General features: G+C 46.6%; 1 protein-coding gene across 2 annotated transcripts in view; it reads left to right on the top strand.

The window, feature by feature from the left end:
* Window positions 1–19,251, top strand: part of uggt2 (UDP-glucose glycoprotein glucosyltransferase 2) — a 608,113-nt gene that overhangs the window by 452,544 nt on the left and 136,318 nt on the right. For both annotated transcript variants that reach the window (XM_078221650.1, XM_078221652.1), the window contains one exon: window positions 6,397–6,555. In XM_078221650.1, coding sequence (XP_078077776.1) covers window positions 6,397–6,555 — 159 coding nt within the window. The remainder of the gene's footprint in view (window positions 1–6,396; window positions 6,556–19,251) is intronic.

Here is a 19,251-nt window from a genome sequence, read left to right as displayed (position 1 = left end):
TCCCCTCCCCCACCCCACCCCACCCGCAGGGGCCCTGTATGGTGGTTTTCAGATCCCTTACCCACTACACAGATGTGGGCCCAGGTGCCAAAGTGCATGCGGAGCTCAGGTAGGAGTCAGACTACATTGCACCAGGACATCATTATAATGGTGCTTAGTGAGTCATCATCACCCTCCTGCCTGCCAAAGAAACTCGCTAACACGGCGTACCCAGGCCCACCACTCTGGTGTTACAATATTGCAGGAGATAGAAGGACTTTGGGAGAATGGAATCCAAGTGCAGAAACACAGGCCCCCAGTAAGTGAAGCGCCTGGTGATCAGGGCCCCCCTCGCCTACCTTGCATGTCTGATCTTTGCTGTCAGCCCTCAAGCGCCTGGATGGTGTTGCTTGGCATTGTCATCCTCCTCCTCCCAGCGACGCCCAGCTGGTCGGCCTCCACATCCTCCTCCTCCTCCTCCAAAAGGTCTCCTTGCTGCTGCGCCACATTGTGAAGGGCATAACACACCATCACAATGTGGGAGGCTATACTTCAAGGCCCCGCCAGAGCGGTCCAGGAACCTGAACCACATTTTTAGCAGTCATTTGTACCTCTGCACTATCGAGCGGGTGGCAACATGGGCCTAATTATACCCCTGCATCAGTCTCAGGCCTCCGCACAGGCATCATCAGCCAAATCCACAGCGAGTCCCCCACAAGCCACTGCTGCGCTCTGGACTCCTTTTCAAGGGCCTCCGGTTTGTCGGAGCTCCTCAGTAAAAAACTGTCATGCATGCTGCTGGGGTGTCGGGCACAGACATGCATGATGTTCATGTTATGGTCACAAACCAATTGCACATTTAGGGAATGAAACCCCTTTCTATTGATAAATCTTCGTGGATTCTGAAGTGGGGCCTTTAGGGCGACATGGGTGCAGTCTATAGCACCCTGCACATTAGGCACCACCGCCATGGCCACGAATCCTGCAGCCTGGGCTTCATGCTGGGCCTGGTCCAGATCAAATTTGATATACTGGCCCGCCCGGGCATACAAGGCATCCGTGACTTCCTTCACACAGGTGTGCACAGCTGACTGGGAAATACCACATACATCTCCACTGGAGGCCTGAAAGGAGCCAGTGGCATAAAAGATTAATGTGGTCATCAATTTGACAGCCACCGAGACAGGGTGCCCCCCCGCCCACCCGCCCGCACACCCCAAGGTGCCAGGTCCTGCAATAAATGGCACAGGTGTTGCACTGTCTCCTTTCAAAGCTGGCTAGCCGTCTCAGTAGCATAAATCTGGGTCAATGTTTCAGATAAATGCTCTTTCATCAGAACTATTCAACTTTGTTATTCTTGATCTGTCTGCATCCGTTGACACAGTTAATCTCACAATCCTCCAATATATTTCCACCTTTGGCCAACTGGATTCTCATCTATAACTTGCCGAATTGTCTAAACATAGCCAGAGAATCACCTGCAGAGATTTCACTCACACTATTACCTCTGATGCCCCCCTCCCCAAGGATCTGTCCATGGTGTCCTCCTATTTCACATCTGACAATGATTTGAAAACACAGTTTCATAATAATGCTGATGCCGTTCAGCTCTACCACACTACTACCTCTCTCGACTGTTCCCTTGTCCCTCAATTGCCATGCTATTTGTCCTGCACCCAAAACTGCATCGGGAAATATCTCCTGCAATTAGGGGCAGTGGTGACCTGTTCAAGAGGGAAGGGTTACACCTGAAATAGAGGAGGACTAATATCCTAATAGGGAGATTTGCTAGAGCCACTCGGGCGGATTTAAACTAGTTTGGCAGGAGGGGGGAGACCCAAAGCAGTAGGTGACAGAAGAGAAGGTTGAGGACAGCATGAAAGTTAAAGACAACATGTTAAATAGTAAAGGCATGTGTCAGTAATCCTAGTACTGGATAGGTCAGGCAGAGACTAACGGAAGTCCAGATTAAACTGCATTTATTTCAATGCAAGAGGCCTGACTGGCAAAGCAGATGAACTCAGGGCATGGATGGGTCTATAGGACTGGGATATTATAGCTATTACTGAAACATGGCTAAGGGAGGGACAGAACTGGCTCAATGTTCCAGGGCGGCATGGTAGCACAGTGGTTAGCACTGCTGCTTCACAGCTCCAGGGACCTGGGTTCGAATCCCGGCTCGGGTCACTGTCTGTGTGGAGTTTGCACGTTCTCCCTGTGTCTGCGTGGGTTTCCTCCGGGTGCTCCTGTTTCCTCCCACAGTCCAAAGATGTGCGGGCTAGGTTGATTGGCCATTCTAAATTGCCCCTTAGTGTCCTGGGATGCATAGGTTAGAGGGATTAGTGGGTAGATATGTAGAGATGTGGGGATAGGGCCTGGGTGGGACTGTGGTTGCTGCAGACTAGATGGGCCGAATGGCCTCTTTCTGCACTGTAGGATTCTATGATTCTATGGTACAGAGGTTATAGGAATGATAGAAAAGGAGGTAAGAGAGGAGGGGAAGTTCATTAGGGAGAACATCACGGCAGTACTGAGAGGGAATATTTCTGAGGGTTTGCCCACAGAGTCTATATGGGTAGAAATAAGAAGGGGGAGATCACTTTGATAGGATTGTACTGTAGGCTCCAAATAGTCAGCAGGAAATTGAGGAGCGAATATGTAAAGAGATTACAGATAGCTGCAAGAAAAATAGCATGGTAATAGTAGGGAACTTTAACTTCCCCAACATTGACTGGGACAATTTAGGGGCTTGGATGGAGAAACATTTATTGAGTGTATTCAGGAGGAATTTCTCATTCAGTATGTGGATGGCCCAACAAGAGAGGGGACAAAACTTTACCTCCTCTTGGGAAATAAGAAAGGGCAGGTGACAGAAGTGTTAGTGAGGGATCACTTTGGGACCAGTGACCATAAGTCCATTAGTTTTAAGATAGTTATGGACAATGATAGGTCTGGTCCAAAAGTTAAAATTCTAAACGGGGACAAGGCCAATTTTGATGGTATTAGACAGGAACTTTCCACAGTTGATTGGAGAGTCTGTTGGCAAGTAAAGGGATGTCTGGTAAGTGGTAGGCTTTCAAAGGTGTGCTAACCAGGGTTCAGGATAAGCACATTCCTTTTCGAAAGAAGGGCAAGGTTGGTAGAAGTAGGGAACCCTGGATGACTCAAGATATTGAGGCCCTGGTCAAGAAGAAGAAGGAGGCATATGACAGGCATAGGCAGTTGGGATCAAGTAGAACTCTTGAAGAGTAAAGAGGCTGTCGGCGTAGCATTAAGAGAGAAATCAGAAGGGCAAAAAGGCAAAGGAGAATCTAAAGAGCTTCTACAAATACATAAAGGGCAAAAGAGTAACTAGGGAGAGAATAGGGCTTCTTAAGGATCAACAAGGTCATCTATGTGCAGATCCACAAGAAATGGGTGAGATCCTAAATGAATATTTCTCATCCGTATTTACTGTTGAGCAAGGCATGGGTGTTCGGGAACTTGGGAAAATAAATAGTGATGTCTTGAGGAGTGCACATATTACAGAAAAGGAGGTGCTGGAAGTCCTAAAGTGCATCAAAGTAGATAAATATCTGGAACTTAATGAAATGTATCCCAGGACATTGTGGGAGGCTAGGGAGAAAATTGCGGGTCCCCTCGCAGAGATATTTGAATCATCAACATCCAAAGGTGAGGTGCCTGAAGATTGGAGGGTAGCAAATGCTGTGCCTTTGTTTAAGAAGGGCTGCAGGGAAAAGCCTGGGAACTACATGCCGTTTGTAGTGAGTAAGTTTTGAGAAGGTATTCTGAGAGACAGGATCTATAGGCATATAGAGAGGCAAAGACTAATTAGGGACAGTCAGCATGGCTGACTGAGTGGAAAATCATGTCTCACGAACTTGACTGAGTTTTTTTGAAGGGATACCCAAGAAGGTAGATGACAGTGCAGCCAACGTTGTCTACATGGTCTTTGGCAAGGACTTTGACAAGGTACCATATGGTAGGTTGTTGCATAGGGTTAAATCTCACGGGATCCAGGGTGAGGTAGCCAATTGGCTACAAAATTGGCTTGATGGCAGAAGACTGAGAGTGGTTGTAGAGGGTTGTTTTTCAAACTGGAAGCCTGTGACCGGCGGTATGCCTCAAGGATCGGTGCTGGGTCCACTATTATTTGTCATTTATATGAATGATTTGTATGAGAATTTAAGAGGCATGATTAGTAAGTTTGCAGAAGACACCAGAATTGGTGGCATAGTGGATAGTGATGAAGGTTATCTAGGATTGCAATGGGATCTTGATCAATTGGGCCAGTGGGCTGATGAATAGCAGATGGAGTTTAATTTAGATAAATGTGAGGTGATGCATTTTGGTAGATTGAACCAGGGCAGGACTTACTCAGTTAATGGTAGGGCGTTGAGGAGAGTTATAGAAAAAAAGAGGTCCAGAGGTACAGGCTCATAGTTCCTTGAAAGTGGAATCACAGGTAGACAGAGTGATGAAGAAGGCATGCTTAGTTTCATTGGTCAGAACATTGAATACGGGATTTGGGACGTCTTGTTGAAGTTGTACAGGACATTGGTAAGGCTACACTTGGAATACTTTGTACAGTTCTGGTCACCCTGTGAAAGGATATTATTAAACTAGAAAATGCGCAGAAAAGATTTATAGGATGGTACTGGGACTTGATGGTTTGAGTTATAAGGAGACGCTGGATAGACTGGGACTTTTGTCCCTGGAGAATAGGAGACTTGGGGATGATCTTATAGAGGCCTATAAAATAATGAAGGGCATAGATAGGGTAGATAGTCAACATCTTTTCCCAAAGGTAGGGGAGTCTAAAATAGAGGGCATAGGTTTAAGGTGAGAGGGGAGAGATACAAAAGGATCCAAAGGAGCAATTCTTTCACACAGAGGGTGTTGAGTGTATGGAACAAGCTGCCTGAGGTAGTCGTCTAGGCGGGTTCAATTTTGTCTTTTAAAAAGCATTTAGGCAGTTAAACTCAACGCAAACTGGAGGAACCGCATTTCATCTTCTGGCTGGGTACATTATAGCCTTCCGGCCTCAACATTGCATTCAACAACTTCACATGATTAGCTCTACCCCTCCTCAAACTCCTTTGTTTTCATTTCATTTCATTTTTAACTGTTCTCTACCTTTTACTTCTTTATTGTCTTTCTTTATTTTTCTGTCCCCATCACTCTCCCCCTATTTTATCCCCCTTCCCTTATCTTTCCTTGCCCCTTTGCTTCCCATTTCCCCCTTTTTCTCAATTTTACCTCTCTCCCACCCATTCCCTCCCCCCCCCCCACCCACACCTTCATCTGTCACACCTTACCCTCTGATTTCAGCTTCACACCTTTTATACTCTCTATGGACTGCTATTTGCAGATTTTCCCCTTGTTTTTGTGGCTATGACTCATCTTTCATTCCTTCACCCCACAGTATAAATATCTCCCACTTTCTATGCCTTTTAGCTTTGACAAAGGTCATCTGGACTCAAAACGTTAACTCTTTTCTGTCCTTACAGATGCTGTGGAGATGCCGTCTATTTTGGTGATGGGGCAGAAATTGACTTGCAGATGCTGCCAGACTGCTGAGATTTTCCAGCATTTTCTCTTTTGGTTTCAGATTCCAGCATCCACAGTAATTTGCTTTTAGACAGTTACATGGGTCAGATTGCTGCAGAGGTTATGGACCAAACGTGGGCAACGGGGACCAACTGGGTGGCATGGACAAGTTGGGCCAAGGGCCTGTTTCCATGCTGCAAACCTCTATGACTCTCTGTCTAATGAAATATTTGGAAGACGAAAGCTTGTCTTTTACTTGCTGATCCTTGGTACTATCATTGGCACACATTGTCTGCTTCCAAAAGAGGACACCAAGCTAAGCTCCATCTGTCTTAACTTCTCTGACTGCATCTGTGCAGCTGAATGCTTGCCAGACATTGAGTTTTGCAGGAGTCTTACCTCCTTGGCTAAATATTGGGAGGGTTGAAGCCATTTATTTCATGAGTTAGATACATACATCCCAAAATCTTAAAGTTCTTATGTCATCAGAAATATTTGGAAGCATTATAATGAGATTTTGTGTTAGAAGTTTAGTGATTGCAATGTTTCAAAAAATCACAGTGTACTTAAGATACCAGAACTGATGCCTATCTTGGAGAATGCAGCCTTACTATAGTGTATCATCTTGTGGAGGTGAATTTAATAGAAGTTTACCATTGTGGAGTAGAAAGCCAACTGGGACGGTGGCACAAAATTAATGCTGTTATATCAGCTGCCTTTTTTATGTAGCATCTGATATTCTATTAATTGCAATGGAACTGATTATCAGCAGCTGCACATAGTGGGCACACAAATCTATTTATCCATCGCCCAAGCTGAATTTCTCCCCTCGACATTTAATGTTATTTGTTTTGACTATTCTGCTAGGTTGAAGGAATTGTTTCAGCAGAATACGAACTAGAGTACATAATACTTGAAGGGCACTGTTTTGATGTCACTACTGGCCAACCACCCAGAGGATTACAGTTCACCCTGGGTATGAAACATAATCCTGCTATGGTGGACACTGTAGTGATGGCTAACCTGGTAAGTTGGAGAATTTACAGGTTTTTTCTTTAGTAGTTTATTCCCACATTGTTCATTAACTATGTTACAGCTGTGGCACTTGATTTCCAAAGCATCATGAAAATGCCAGAATTAAGTTTTGACTAATTTAATCATAAATTTAGCGCCCTGATGATACTTGAAAACAAAGTTGGGAAGATCATCGGCAACTGCGATAAATCAATGGAAGGATGGGTGGAACACTTCGGGTGGAATTTTCCAAACAAATTCATGGGGACCAATCTTAGCAGCTCATCCCGCCAGTCAATCGGCGAGGCAAGCTGGTAAGATCAGGTGAGAAGCGAAAAATCAGATTCATGCCCAGTTTTTCGCCTCTCGTGATCTTACCAGACCCAGTTTGCTGACGAAATTGGCTTGGGCGCGAAGCCGATTTCAATGTTCATAACATAATATAAATATAATTACTAAGTCCCGGATGGGATGGCGATCAAAGGTGGGGGAGCAATCGGCCGGGGCAGCGATCGGGGTGAGGGGGGAATGTCCGTGGTGGGAAATGGAATACTGTGTAAACAGTATACTGAAAATGGGGGCGTCTGCACAATGGCACAATCAGCAGCCCATTTCTCAGGCGAGCTACAACTCCACAACACCATCCTTCACTGGCAAGAATGACATTATGGCTCCTGTGTTGCACAGAATGCTGTAAATTCCCATTACTTACCGCACTGAAAGAAACTGGCAAGAAAACCTACTGTTTTCTCGTCCGTTCAACACTTAGAATTTTTTTGTGAAAATTTTGCTCTTAGTTTTTGTTTGGAAAATTCCGCCTATATACTCTTGCAGCATCTTCACAAAGTTCTCTGTCTCTGGTAAAAGGAGAATGTGAAATTATGCATTTTGGTAGGAAGAACATGGAGAGACAAAGGATACAGTGTTATGTGGAGGGTAGGATTAGTAAGTTTGCAAATGACACAAAGCTTGAGTGCCTTGGGCTACAAGAAGATCTAGATGGGAAGGTGAAATGGACAGATTAGTGGCAGAGGGAATTTAACCCTGAACAGTGTGAGGTGATACACTTTGGAAGGAGTAATTTGACAAGGAACTATTCAATGAACAGCATGACTCTAGGAAGTTCTGTGGAACAAAGGGACCTTGGCATGTTTGTCCATAGACCTCTGAAGACAGAACGATATGTTAGTAAGGTGGTGAAAAAAGCATAAGGGGTACTTGCCTTTGTCAATCGAGACATAGATTACAAAAGCGGGGAAGTCATGTTGGATTGGTATAGAATTTTGGTGAGTCCACTGTGGTACTGTGTGCCATTCTGGTTGCCACATTATAGGAAGGACGTGATTGCACTGGAGGAGGTGCAGAGGAGATTCATCAGGATGCTGCCTGGGATGGAACATTTAAGTAATGAAGAGAGGTTGGATTGGCTTGGGTTTTTTCCGTTGGAGCAGAAAAGACTGAGGGGCATGAACATGGTGGATAGGGAGCTGCCGTTCCCCTTAGTTGAAGGGTCAGTAACAGGGAACATAGGTTCCAGGTGAGCGGCAGGTGGTTTGGCGGGAAATGAGGAAAAATGTTTTTACCCAGAGGGTGCTGACAGTCTGAAATGTGCTGCCTGGGAAGGTGGTAGAGGCGAGTTGCGCGCATCCTTTAAAAAATACCTGGATGAGTACTTGGCATGTCATAACATTCAAGGCTATGGACCAAGTGCTGGTAAATGGGATTAGATGGGAGGTCTGGTGTTTCTCGTGTGTCAGCGCAGACTTTATGGGCTGAAGAGCCTCGTCTGCACTGTATGATTCTATGAATTCTGAAAGGGGTGTATACGTACATAATTCATTGAAGGTTGAAGGTGCCAGGACAGGTTGAGAGCACAGTCAACAAAGCATACAATACCCTAGGTTTCATAAATAGAATCAGAGAGTACAAAAGGAAGGCAGTTACCTTTGACCTATATAAAACACTTGTTCCCCTCAACTGGTGAATTTCTCCCATTTTTGGCCACCAGAAAGGGAGGAGAAAAGATTTCTGAGTCCAGCCATGAGGAATTTCAGTTAAGTAGATTAATTGGAGAAGTTGAAACTGTTTTTGTTGGAGAAGAGAAAGTTGAGAGGAGATTTGATACAGGTGTTCAAAATCATGAGGTGTATAGAGAGGAACTGTCCCATTGGTGGAAGGATCGAGAACAAGAGGATACAGATTAAAGATAATTGGTGAAATAAGCAATAGTGACAGGAACATTTTTTCACAGAGTGAGTGGTAAGGATCAGGAGTGCATTGCCTGAGAGTGTGGTGAAGGCAGGTTCAATTGAGGCTTTCAACATGGCTTTGGATTGTTATCTGAAAGGGAAGAATGTGGTCGGTTGGCCTTCATAGCGAGAGGATTTGAGTACAGGAATAGGGATGTTTTACTGTAATTGATGCGTTGTGCTTGGGTGATGTTCGGGGCTGTCTTGTGAGTGTGGCTGATGAATCTGGTGATGACGCACCTCCTGATGGCTTGGGCATACATGTCAAGTCAAGGGCTGCGGTCTTCCGGAGGAGTCCAATTCGACTCAGCATGGCTTTGTCAAAGGCAGATCGTGCCTTACGAGCCTGGTGGAGTTCTTCGAAAATGTGACTAAACACATTGACGAAGGGAAGGCGGTAGATGTGATTTATATGGATTTTAGCAAGGCGTTCGATAAGGTCCCCCATGCAAGGCTTCTAGAAAAAGTGAGAGGGCATGGGATCCAAGGGGCTGCTGCCCGGTGGATCCAGAATTGGCTTGCCCAAAGGAGGCAGAGAGTGGGTATAGATGGGTCTTTTTCTAAATGGAGGTCGGTCACCAGTGGTGTGCCCCAGGGATCTGTTCTGGGACTCTTGCTGTTTGTCATTTTCATAAATGACCTGGATGAGGAAGCGGATGGATGGGTTGGTAAGTTTGCCGACGGCACGAAGGTTGGTGGGGTTGTGGATAGTTTGGAGGGATGTCAGAAGTTACAAAGGGACATAGATAGGATGCAAGGCTGGGCAGACAAGTGGCAGATGGACTTCAACCCAGATAAATGCGCCGTGGTCCATTTTGGTAGGTCAAATGAGATGAAGGAGTACAATATAAAGGGAAAGACTCTTAGTACTGTAGAGGATCAGAAGGACCTTGGGGTCCGGGTCCATAGGACTCTAAAATCAGCCCCGCAGGTGGAGGAGGTGGTTAAGAAGGCGTATGGTGTGCTGGCCTTTATCAATCGAGGTATTGAGTTTAGGAGTCTGGGGATAATGATGCAGCTATATAAGACCCTCGTCAGACCCCACTTGGAGTACTGTGCTCAGTTCTGGTCACCTCACTATAGGAAGGATGTGGAAAAGATTGAAAGGGTGCAGAGGAGATTTAGAAGGATGTTGCCTGGATTGAGCGGCATGCCTTATGAGGATAGGCTGAGGGAGCTCGGTCTTTTCTCCTTGGAGAGACGAAGGATGAGAGGAGACCTAATAGAGGTGTATAAGATGTTGAGAGGCATAAATCGTGTGGACTCTCAGAGGCTTTTTCCCAGGGTGGAAATGTCTGCTACGAGAGGACACAGGTTTAAGGTGCTGGGGGGTAGGTACAGGGGAGATGTCAGGGGTAAGTTTTTCACACAGAGGGTGGTGGGCGAGTGGAATCGGCTGCCGTCAGTGGTGGTGGAAGCGAACTCAGTAGGGTCTTTTAAGAGACGCCTGGATGAGTACGTGGAGCGTAATAGGATGGAGGGTTTTAGGTAGGTCTAGAAGGTAGGGATGTTCGGCACAACTTGTGGGCCGAAGGGCCTGTTTGTGCTGTAGTTATTCTATGTTTCTATGTTTCTATGACTACAGATAGGACTACAGGCATACAATAGGACTACAGATCACGAACCCACTCAGGTCAACCTATAACACAGACTACGCTGAGAGACTTTGCCGTTGCACCTCTCTCACACTCCTCAACCACCTCATACACCAACTCTACAGCAAACGCTGCATCCTCGAAACCAAGATAGAATCCATATTCTCAACTTGCGCTCAGGACGCAGACCAGCTGCGAAGCTCTGCCAAGCAGACGATACAAAGGAACTACGCTATCTACATGCACACCAAGAACAGGAAACTTGAGAAACTCGGCATCACCACCAGCAGCAACCAAGCCTCCCTCAGTACCACAGTAGAAAACAGTACCACTGCAGGGAAGTCCATTGTCAACTTGTCGGACTACACACTTCAACCAGATGAAATCGAAGTTCTCAGCTGAGAGCTCAATTTCTGCCCCACCACCAAAATGGACCCCATCAGTCTCGCAGCAGACACAGAGGAATTCATCAGGCAAATGAGGCTGCGGGAGTTCTTCCACAAACCCCAAGAGGCCAACAGCAAAGACAATGAGACAGCCAATGAACCAGAACAGCCGACAGAGAGATCCGCAGTGCAGCAACCGATGAGGAAAGAGTCGAATTGGACTCCTCCGGAAGGCAGCTGCCCTCGACTTGACATGTATGCCCAAGCCATCAGGAGGTACGTCAACACCAGATTCATCAGCCGCACTCGCAAGACAGCCCCGAACATCACCCAAGCACAACGCGACGCCATCCGCGCTCTCCAGACCAACCGCAATATTGTCATCAAACCAGCAGACAAAGGAGGGGCCATCGTTACTGAACAGAACGGATTACTGCAAAGAAATGTACCGACAACTGAACAACGAGGAACACTACAGACAGTTACCCACAGATCCGACCAAAGAACACACCCGTCAACTCAACAGACTGATCAAGAACTTTGATCCGGACCTTTAGAGCACCCTCCGTGCTCCCATCCCACGTACTCCCCGCGTTGGAGATCTCTACTGCCTCCCGAAGATACACAAGGCAAACACGCCCAGCCGTCCCATCGTATCGGGCAATGGGATCCTGTGCGAGAACCTCTTCAACTACGTCGAGGGCATCCTGAAACCCATTGTACAAAGAACCCCCAGCTTTTGTCACGACACTACGGACTTCCTACAGAAACTCAGCACACATGGAGCAGTTGAACCAGGAGCACTCCTCATCACAATGGATGTCTTGGCACTCTACACCAACATCCCCCACGACGATGGCATTGCTGCAACTGCCTCAGTACTCAACGCCGACAACTGCCCGTTTCCAGATGCAATTTTACAACTAATCCGCTTCATCCTGGACCACAACGTCTTCACCTTCAACAACCAGTTCTTCATCCAGACACATGGAACAGCCATGGGGACCAAATTCGCACCTCAATATGCCAACATCTTCATGCACAGGTTCGAACAAGACCTCTTCACTGCCCAGGACCTTCAACCGATGCTATACACTAGATACATCGGTGATATTTTCTTCCTTTGGACTCGTGATGAACAATCACTGAAACAACTATATGATGACATCAACAAGTTCCATCCCACCATCAGACTCACCATGGATTACTCTCCGGAATCGGTTGCATTCTTGGACACATGCATCTCCATCAAGGACGGTCACCTCAGCACTTCACTGTACCGCAAGCCCATGGATAACTCACGATGCTCCACTTCTCCAGCTTCCACCCTAAACATGTTAAAGAAGCCATCCCCTACGGACAAGCCCTCCGTATACACAGGATCTGCTCAGATGAGGAGGATCGCAACAGACACCTCCAGATGCCGAAAGATGCCCTCATAAGAACAGGATATGGCGCTCAACTCATCGATCGACAGTTCCGACGCGCCACAGCGAAAAACTGCACCGACCGCCTCAGAAGACAAACACGGGACACGGCGGACAGAGTACCCTTCGTCGTCCAGTACTTCCCCGGAGCGGAGAAGCTACGACATCTTCTCCGGAGCCTTCAACATGTCATTGATGAAGATGAACATCTCGCCAAGGCCATCCCCACACCCCCACTTCTTGCCTTCAAACAACCGCACAACCTCAAACAGACCATTGTCCGCAGCAAACTACCCAGCCTTCAGGAGAACAGTGACCACGACACCACGCAACCCTGCCACAGCAACCTCTGCAAGACGTGCCGGATCTTCGACACGGATGCCATCATCTCACGTGAGAACGCCATCTACCAGGTACACGGTACCTACTCTTGCAACTCGGCCAATGTTGTCTACCTGATACGCTGCAGGAAAGGATGTCCCGAGGCATGGTACATTGGGAAAACCAGGCAGACGCTACGACAACGGATGAATGAACACCGCTCGACAATCACCAGGCAAGACTGTTCTCTTCCTGTGGGGGAGCACTTCAGCGGTCACGGGCATTCAGCCTCTGATCTTCGGGTAAGCGTTCTCCAAGGCAGCCTTCACGACACACGACAGCGCAGAGTCGCTGAGCAGAAACTGATAGCCAAGTTCTGCACACATGAGGACGGCCTAAACCGGGATGTTGGGTTTATGTCACACTATCAGTAACCCCCACAGCTTGCCTCCTGGACTTGCTGGCTGTCCTGTCTGGAGACAATACACATCTCTAACCTGTGCTTAATGCTCCCTCCACTCACGTTGTCTGTATCTTTAAGACCTGGTTGGCTGTAGAAATTCACATTCTAATCAGTATTCTGCAACTTGATTTTGTGTCTCTGTGCCCTGTTTGAGAGCAGATTTCCACTCCATCTGACGAAGGAGCAGCGCTCTGAAAGCTAGTTGCGTTTGCTACCAAATAAACCTGTTGGACTTTAACCTGGTGTTGTTAGACTCCTTACTGTGTTTACCCCAGTCCAATGCTGGCATCTCCACATCTTTACTGTAATTATACAGGGCATTGGTGAAGCTACACCAGAAGTACTGTCTGCAATTTATACCTGGAATACTGTCTGCAATTTTAGTGTCCTGATCTGAGGAATGCAGCAAAGGTTCACCAGGCTAATTCCTGGGATGGCAGGTCTGCCATATGAGGAGAGACTACATCAGTTAGGATTATGTTCATTGGAGTTTAGAAGAGTGAGAGGGCATCTCATAGAAATTTATAAAATTCTAACAGAGTGGATTCAGAAAGAATGTTCCCGATGGTGGCGGAGTCCAGACAAGGGGTTATCGTTTGAGAATAAGGGGTAAACCTTTTAGGACTGAGGTGAGGAGAAATTTCTTCACCCATTGGTACTAATGACATAGGCAGGAAGAGTGACAAGGTCCTGCAAGGGGAGTTCAGGGAGTTAGGTACTAAGTTAAAAAAGAGGACCTCTAGGGTTGTAATCTCAGGATTATTTCCTGTGCCACATGCCAGTGAGGCTAGGAATAGGAGGATAGTGCAGCTAAACACATGGCTAAAGATGCTGTAGGAGGGAGGGGTTCAGATATCATGATCATTGGGATCTCTTCCAGGACAGGTGGGACCTGTACAGGGATACACCTAAATTGGAGGGGCACCAATATCCTGGCAGGCAGATTTGCTCGAATCACTCAGGAGAGTTTAAACTAGTATCGCAGGGGGGTGGGAACCAGAGCAGTAGGTCAGCAGCAGAAATAACTGAGGGAGAGTTACAGACTAAAGCCAGTAAGATTAGGAGAAAGAGCAGGCAGGGAGTAGTTGTTGAACACAGCAGGACTGAAGATCTGAAGTGCATTTGTTTCAACGCGAGTTGCATAACAGGTAAGGCAGGTTAACTTAGAGCTTGGATTAGTACTTGGAACTATGATATTGTTATTACAGACTTGGTTGAAAAATGGACAGGATTGGCAACTAAACATTCCAAGATTTAGATGCTTCAGAGCAGGATAGTGGGGGATATAAAAGGGGTGGGGGAGTTGCATTACTGGTTAAGGAGAATATCACTCCGCTCCACTGAGGGAGGATACCTCAGGCAGCCAGGCAATATGGGTAGAGTTCAGGAACAGGAAGGGTGCAGTCACAATGTTGGGGGTTTATTACAGGCCTCCTAACAGCCAGCAGGAGATCGAGAAGCAGATATGCAGACAGATTTTGGAAAGATGCAAAAACAACAGGGTCGTTGTGCTCGGTGATTTTAACTTTCCCTATATTGACTGGGACTCACTGCTAGGTGCTTGGATGGGGCAGAATTTGTAAGGAACGTCCAGAGGGGTTTCTTGACATAGTGTGTAAATGGCCCAACTCAGGAAGGAGCCATAATAGACCTGGTATTGGGGAATGAGCCCGGCCAGGTGATCGGAGTTTCAGCAGGAGAGCATTTAGGGAACAGTGATCATAATTCCATACGTTTTAAGGTCCTTGTGGATCAGAACAAGAGTGGAGCTCGGGCAAAGGTGTTAAATTGGAGGAAGACTAATTACGACAACATTAGGCAGGATCTGAAGAGTGTAGATTGGGGGAGGCTGTTTGGGGGTGAATCAACATCCGACATGTGGTGAGCCTTGCGTCATTGTAGAGAAATTATTGGAAAAGATTCTCAGGGACAGGGTTTACTCACATTTGGAAACAAATGGACTTAATGATAGACAGCATGGTTTTGTGAAGAGGAGGTCGTGCATCACTAACTTGATCAAGTTTTTCAAGGAAGTGATGAAGATGATAGATGAGGGAAAGGTAGTGGATGTTGTATACATGGACTTCAGTAAAGCCTTTGACAAGGTACCTCATGGTAGACTCGTACGAAAGGTGAAGTCACACGTGATTAGAGGAGAGCTGGTAAAATGGATACAGAATTGGCTTGGCCATAGAAGACAGAGGGTAGCAGCGGAGGGGTGCTTTTCTGAATACAAAGAACAAAGAACAATACAGCACAGGAACAGGCCCTTCGGCCCTCCAAGCCCGCGCCGCTCCCTGGTCCAAACTAGACCATTCTTTTGTATCCCTCCATTCCCACTCCGTTCATATGGCTGTCTAGATAAGTCTTAAACGTTCCCAGTGTGTCCGCCTCCACCACCTTACCTGGCAGCGCATTCCAGGCCCCCACCACCCTCTGTGTAAAATATGTCCGTCTGATATCTGTGTTAAACCTTCCCCCCCCTTCACCTTGAACCTATGACCCCTCGTGAACGTCACCACCGACCTGGGGAAAAGCTTCCCACCGTTCACCCTATCTATGCCTTTCATAATTTTATACACCTCTATTAAGTCTCCCCTCATCCTCCGTCTTTCCAGGGAGAACAACCCCAGTTTACCCAATCTCTCCTCATAACTAAGCCCCTCCATACCAGGTAACATCCTGGTAAACCTCCTCTGTACTCTCTCCAAAGCCTCCACGTCCTTCTGGTAGTGTGGCGACCAGAACTGGACGCAGTATTCCAGATGCGGCCGAACCAACGTTCTATACATCTGCAACATCAGACCCCAACTTTTATACACTATGCCCCGTCCTATAAAGGCAAGCATGCCATATGCCGCCTTCACCACCTTGTCCACCTGTGACGTCACTTTCAAGGATCTGTGGACTTGCACACCCAGGTCCCTCTGCGTATCTACACCCTTTATGGTTCTGCCATTTATCATATAGCTCCTCCCTACATTATTTCTACCAAAATGCATCACTTCGCATTTATCAGGATTGAACTCCATCTGCCATTTCTTTGCCCAAATTTCCAGCCTATCTATATCCTTCTGTAGCTTCTGACAATGCTCCTCACTATCTGCAAGTCCTGCCAATTTTGTGTCATCCGCAAACTTACTGATCACCCCAGTTACACCTTCTTCCAGATCATTTATATAAATCACAAACAGCAGAGGTCCCAATACAGAGCCCTGCGGAACACCACTAGTCACAGGCCTCCAGCCGGAAAAAGACCCTCCCACTACCACCCTCTGTCTTCTGTGACCAAGCCAGTTCTCCACCCATCTAGCCACCTCCCCCTTTATCCCATGAGATCCAACCTTTTTCACCAGCCTACCATGAGGGACTTTGTCAAACGCTTTACTAAAGTCCATATAGACGACATCCACGGCCCTTCCCTCGTCAACCATTTTGGTCACTTCTTCAAAAAACTCCACCAGGTTAGTGAGGCATGACCTCCCTCTCACAAAACCATGCTGACTATCGTTAATGAGTTTATTCCTTTCTAAATGCGCATACATCCTATCTCTAAGAATCTTCTCCAACAACTTCCCCACCACGGACGTCAAGCTCATCGGCCTATAATTACCCGGGTTATCCTTCCTACCCTTCTTAAATAACGGGACCACATTAGCTATCCTCCAATCCTCTGGGACCTCACCTGCGTCCAGTGACGAGACAAAGATTTGCGTCAGAGGTCCAGCGATTTCATCTCTCGTCTCCCTGAGCAGCCTTGGATAGATTCCATCAGGCCCTGGGGATTTGTCAGTCTTTAAATTCTCTAACAAACCTAACACTTTCTCCTTTGTAATGGAGATTTTCTCCAACGGTTCAACACTCCCCTCCGAGACACACCCAGTCAACACATCCCTCTCCTTTGTGAATACCGACGCAAAGTATTCATTTAGGATCTCCCCTACTTCTTTGGGCTCCAAGCATAATTCCCCACTTTTGTCCCCGAGAGGTCCGATTTTTTCCCTGACAACCCTTTTTTGACTAGTTCCACAGGGATCAGTTCTGGGACCTTTGTTGTTCATAGTATATATCAATGACTTGGAGGAAAAGTAGCTGGTCTGCTCAGTAAGTTCGCAGAGAACACAAAAATTGGTGGAGTTGCAGATAGTGAAGAGGATTGTGAGAGGATACAGCAAGATATAGACTGGTTGGAGACTTGGGTGAGGATATGGCAGATGGAGTTTAATCCAGACAAATGTGAAATAATGCATTTTGGAAGATCCAAAGCATGTAGGAGTTATACAGTAAATGGTAGAACCCTTAGAAATATTGACAGGTAGAGAGATCTGGGCATACATGTTCACCGAGCACTGAAAGTAGCAACGCAGGTGGATAAGGCAGTCAAGAAAGCATACGGCATGCTTGCCTTCATCAGTCGAGGCATTGAGTATAAAAATTGGCAGGTCATGCTGCAGCTGTACAGAACCTTAGTTAGGCCTCATTTAGAATATGGTGTACAATTCTGGTTGCCACACTACCAGCAGGATGTGGATGCTTTGCAAGAGGGTACAGAAGAGGTTTACCAGAATGTTGCCTGGTCTGGAAGGTATTACTTATGAGGAGATGTTGGATAAACTCAGTTTGTTCTCACTGGAATGACGGAGGTTGAGGGGTGACCTGATAGAGCTTTACAAGATTATGAGTGGCATGGACAGAGTGCTCAGATGCTCTTTCCTCGGGTGGAAAAGTCAAGTACTAGGGACATAGGTTCAAGGTGCGTGAGGAAAAGTTTAGAGGAGATGTGCGAGGCAAGTTTTTTACACAGAGGTTGGTGAATGTCAGAACGCGCTGTGCGGGGAGGTGGTGGGAGCAGTTACGATTACAGCATTTAAGGGGCAACTGGACAAATACATGAATAGGATGGGAATGGAAGGATACAGACTCTGTGTGCATACGGTTTTAGTTTAGGCAGGTATCATGATCGGCACAGGCTTGGAGGGCCAAAGGGCCTGTTCCTGTGCTGTACTTTTCTTTGTTCTTTTTTGTTCAGAGAGTGGTGAATCTGTGGAATTCCCCACCATAGAAAATAGTTTTTTAAAATTCTTCTGACAATAATGGTCAAGAAGAAACCATATGACATGCATAGGCAGCTGGGATCAAATGGATATATATCAAGTATACTCGAAGAGTATAAAGAGTGTTGCAATAGAGTTAATAAATAAGAAAGGCAAAAAGGTGACACAAGATTGCTTTGGCAGATAAGGCAAAGGAGAATCCAAAGAGCTTCTGCAAATACATAAAGGGCAAAAGAGTAGCTAGCATCCTCTTAAGGATCAACAAGGTCATCCATGCGCGGATCCACAAGTGATGGGTGAGATCCTAAATGAATATTTCATATAACTCCTACAGTACAGAAGGAGGTCATTCAGCCCATCGAGTCTGTACCGACCACAATTCCACCCAGGCCCTATTCCTGAATCCCCACATTTACCCTGCTAATCCCCCTAACATTAGGGTCAATTTAGCATAGACGGTCAACCTAACCTGCACATCTTTGGACGGTGGGAGGAAACCGGAGCACCCAGAGGAAACCCACGCAAGCACGGGGAGAAAGTGCAAACTTCATATAGACACTGACCTGAGGTTGGAATTGAACCTGGGTCCCTGACGCTGTGAGGCAGCAGTGCTTGCCACTGTGCCGTTTCATCAGTATTTGCTGTTGAGAAAGGCATGGATATTAGGGAACTTGGGGAAATAAATAGTGATGTCTTGAGGAGTGTGGATATAACAGAGAAGGAAGTGCTTAGATGTTTTTAAAGGCATCAAGGTAAATAAATAGATGAAATGTATCCCAGGATGTTGTGGGAGGCCAGGGAGGAAATTGCGGGTCCCCTAGCAGAGATAGTTAAATCATTGACAGCCACAGGTGAGGTGCCTGAAGATTGGAGGGTGGCAAATGTTGTGCCTTTGTTTAAAAAGGGCTGCAGGAAAAAGCTTGGGAACTACAGGCAGGTGAGCCTAACATCTATAGTGGGTAAGTTGTTGGAAGGTATTCTGAGAGACAGGATCTACAGGCATTTAGAGAGCAGGGACAGTCAGCATGGCTTTGTGAGTTTGAGTTTTTTGGATGGGTAACCAAGAAGGTAGATGAGGGCAGTGCAGTCGATGTTGTCAACATGGACTTCAGCGAGGCATTTGACAAGGTACTGCTTGGTAGGTTGTTGCATAAGGTTAAATCTCACAGAATCCAGGATGAGGTAGCCAATTGGCTACAAAATTGGCTTGATG

The sequence above is a fragment of the Mustelus asterias genome, chromosome 10 (genome assembly GCF_964213995.1).
Source record: "Mustelus asterias chromosome 10, sMusAst1.hap1.1, whole genome shotgun sequence".
In the NCBI taxonomy this organism is placed as follows: Eukaryota; Metazoa; Chordata; class Chondrichthyes; order Carcharhiniformes; family Triakidae; genus Mustelus; species Mustelus asterias.
The sequence above is the reverse complement of the archived record's forward strand: the minus strand, read 5'-3'. Positions and strand labels throughout refer to the sequence as shown.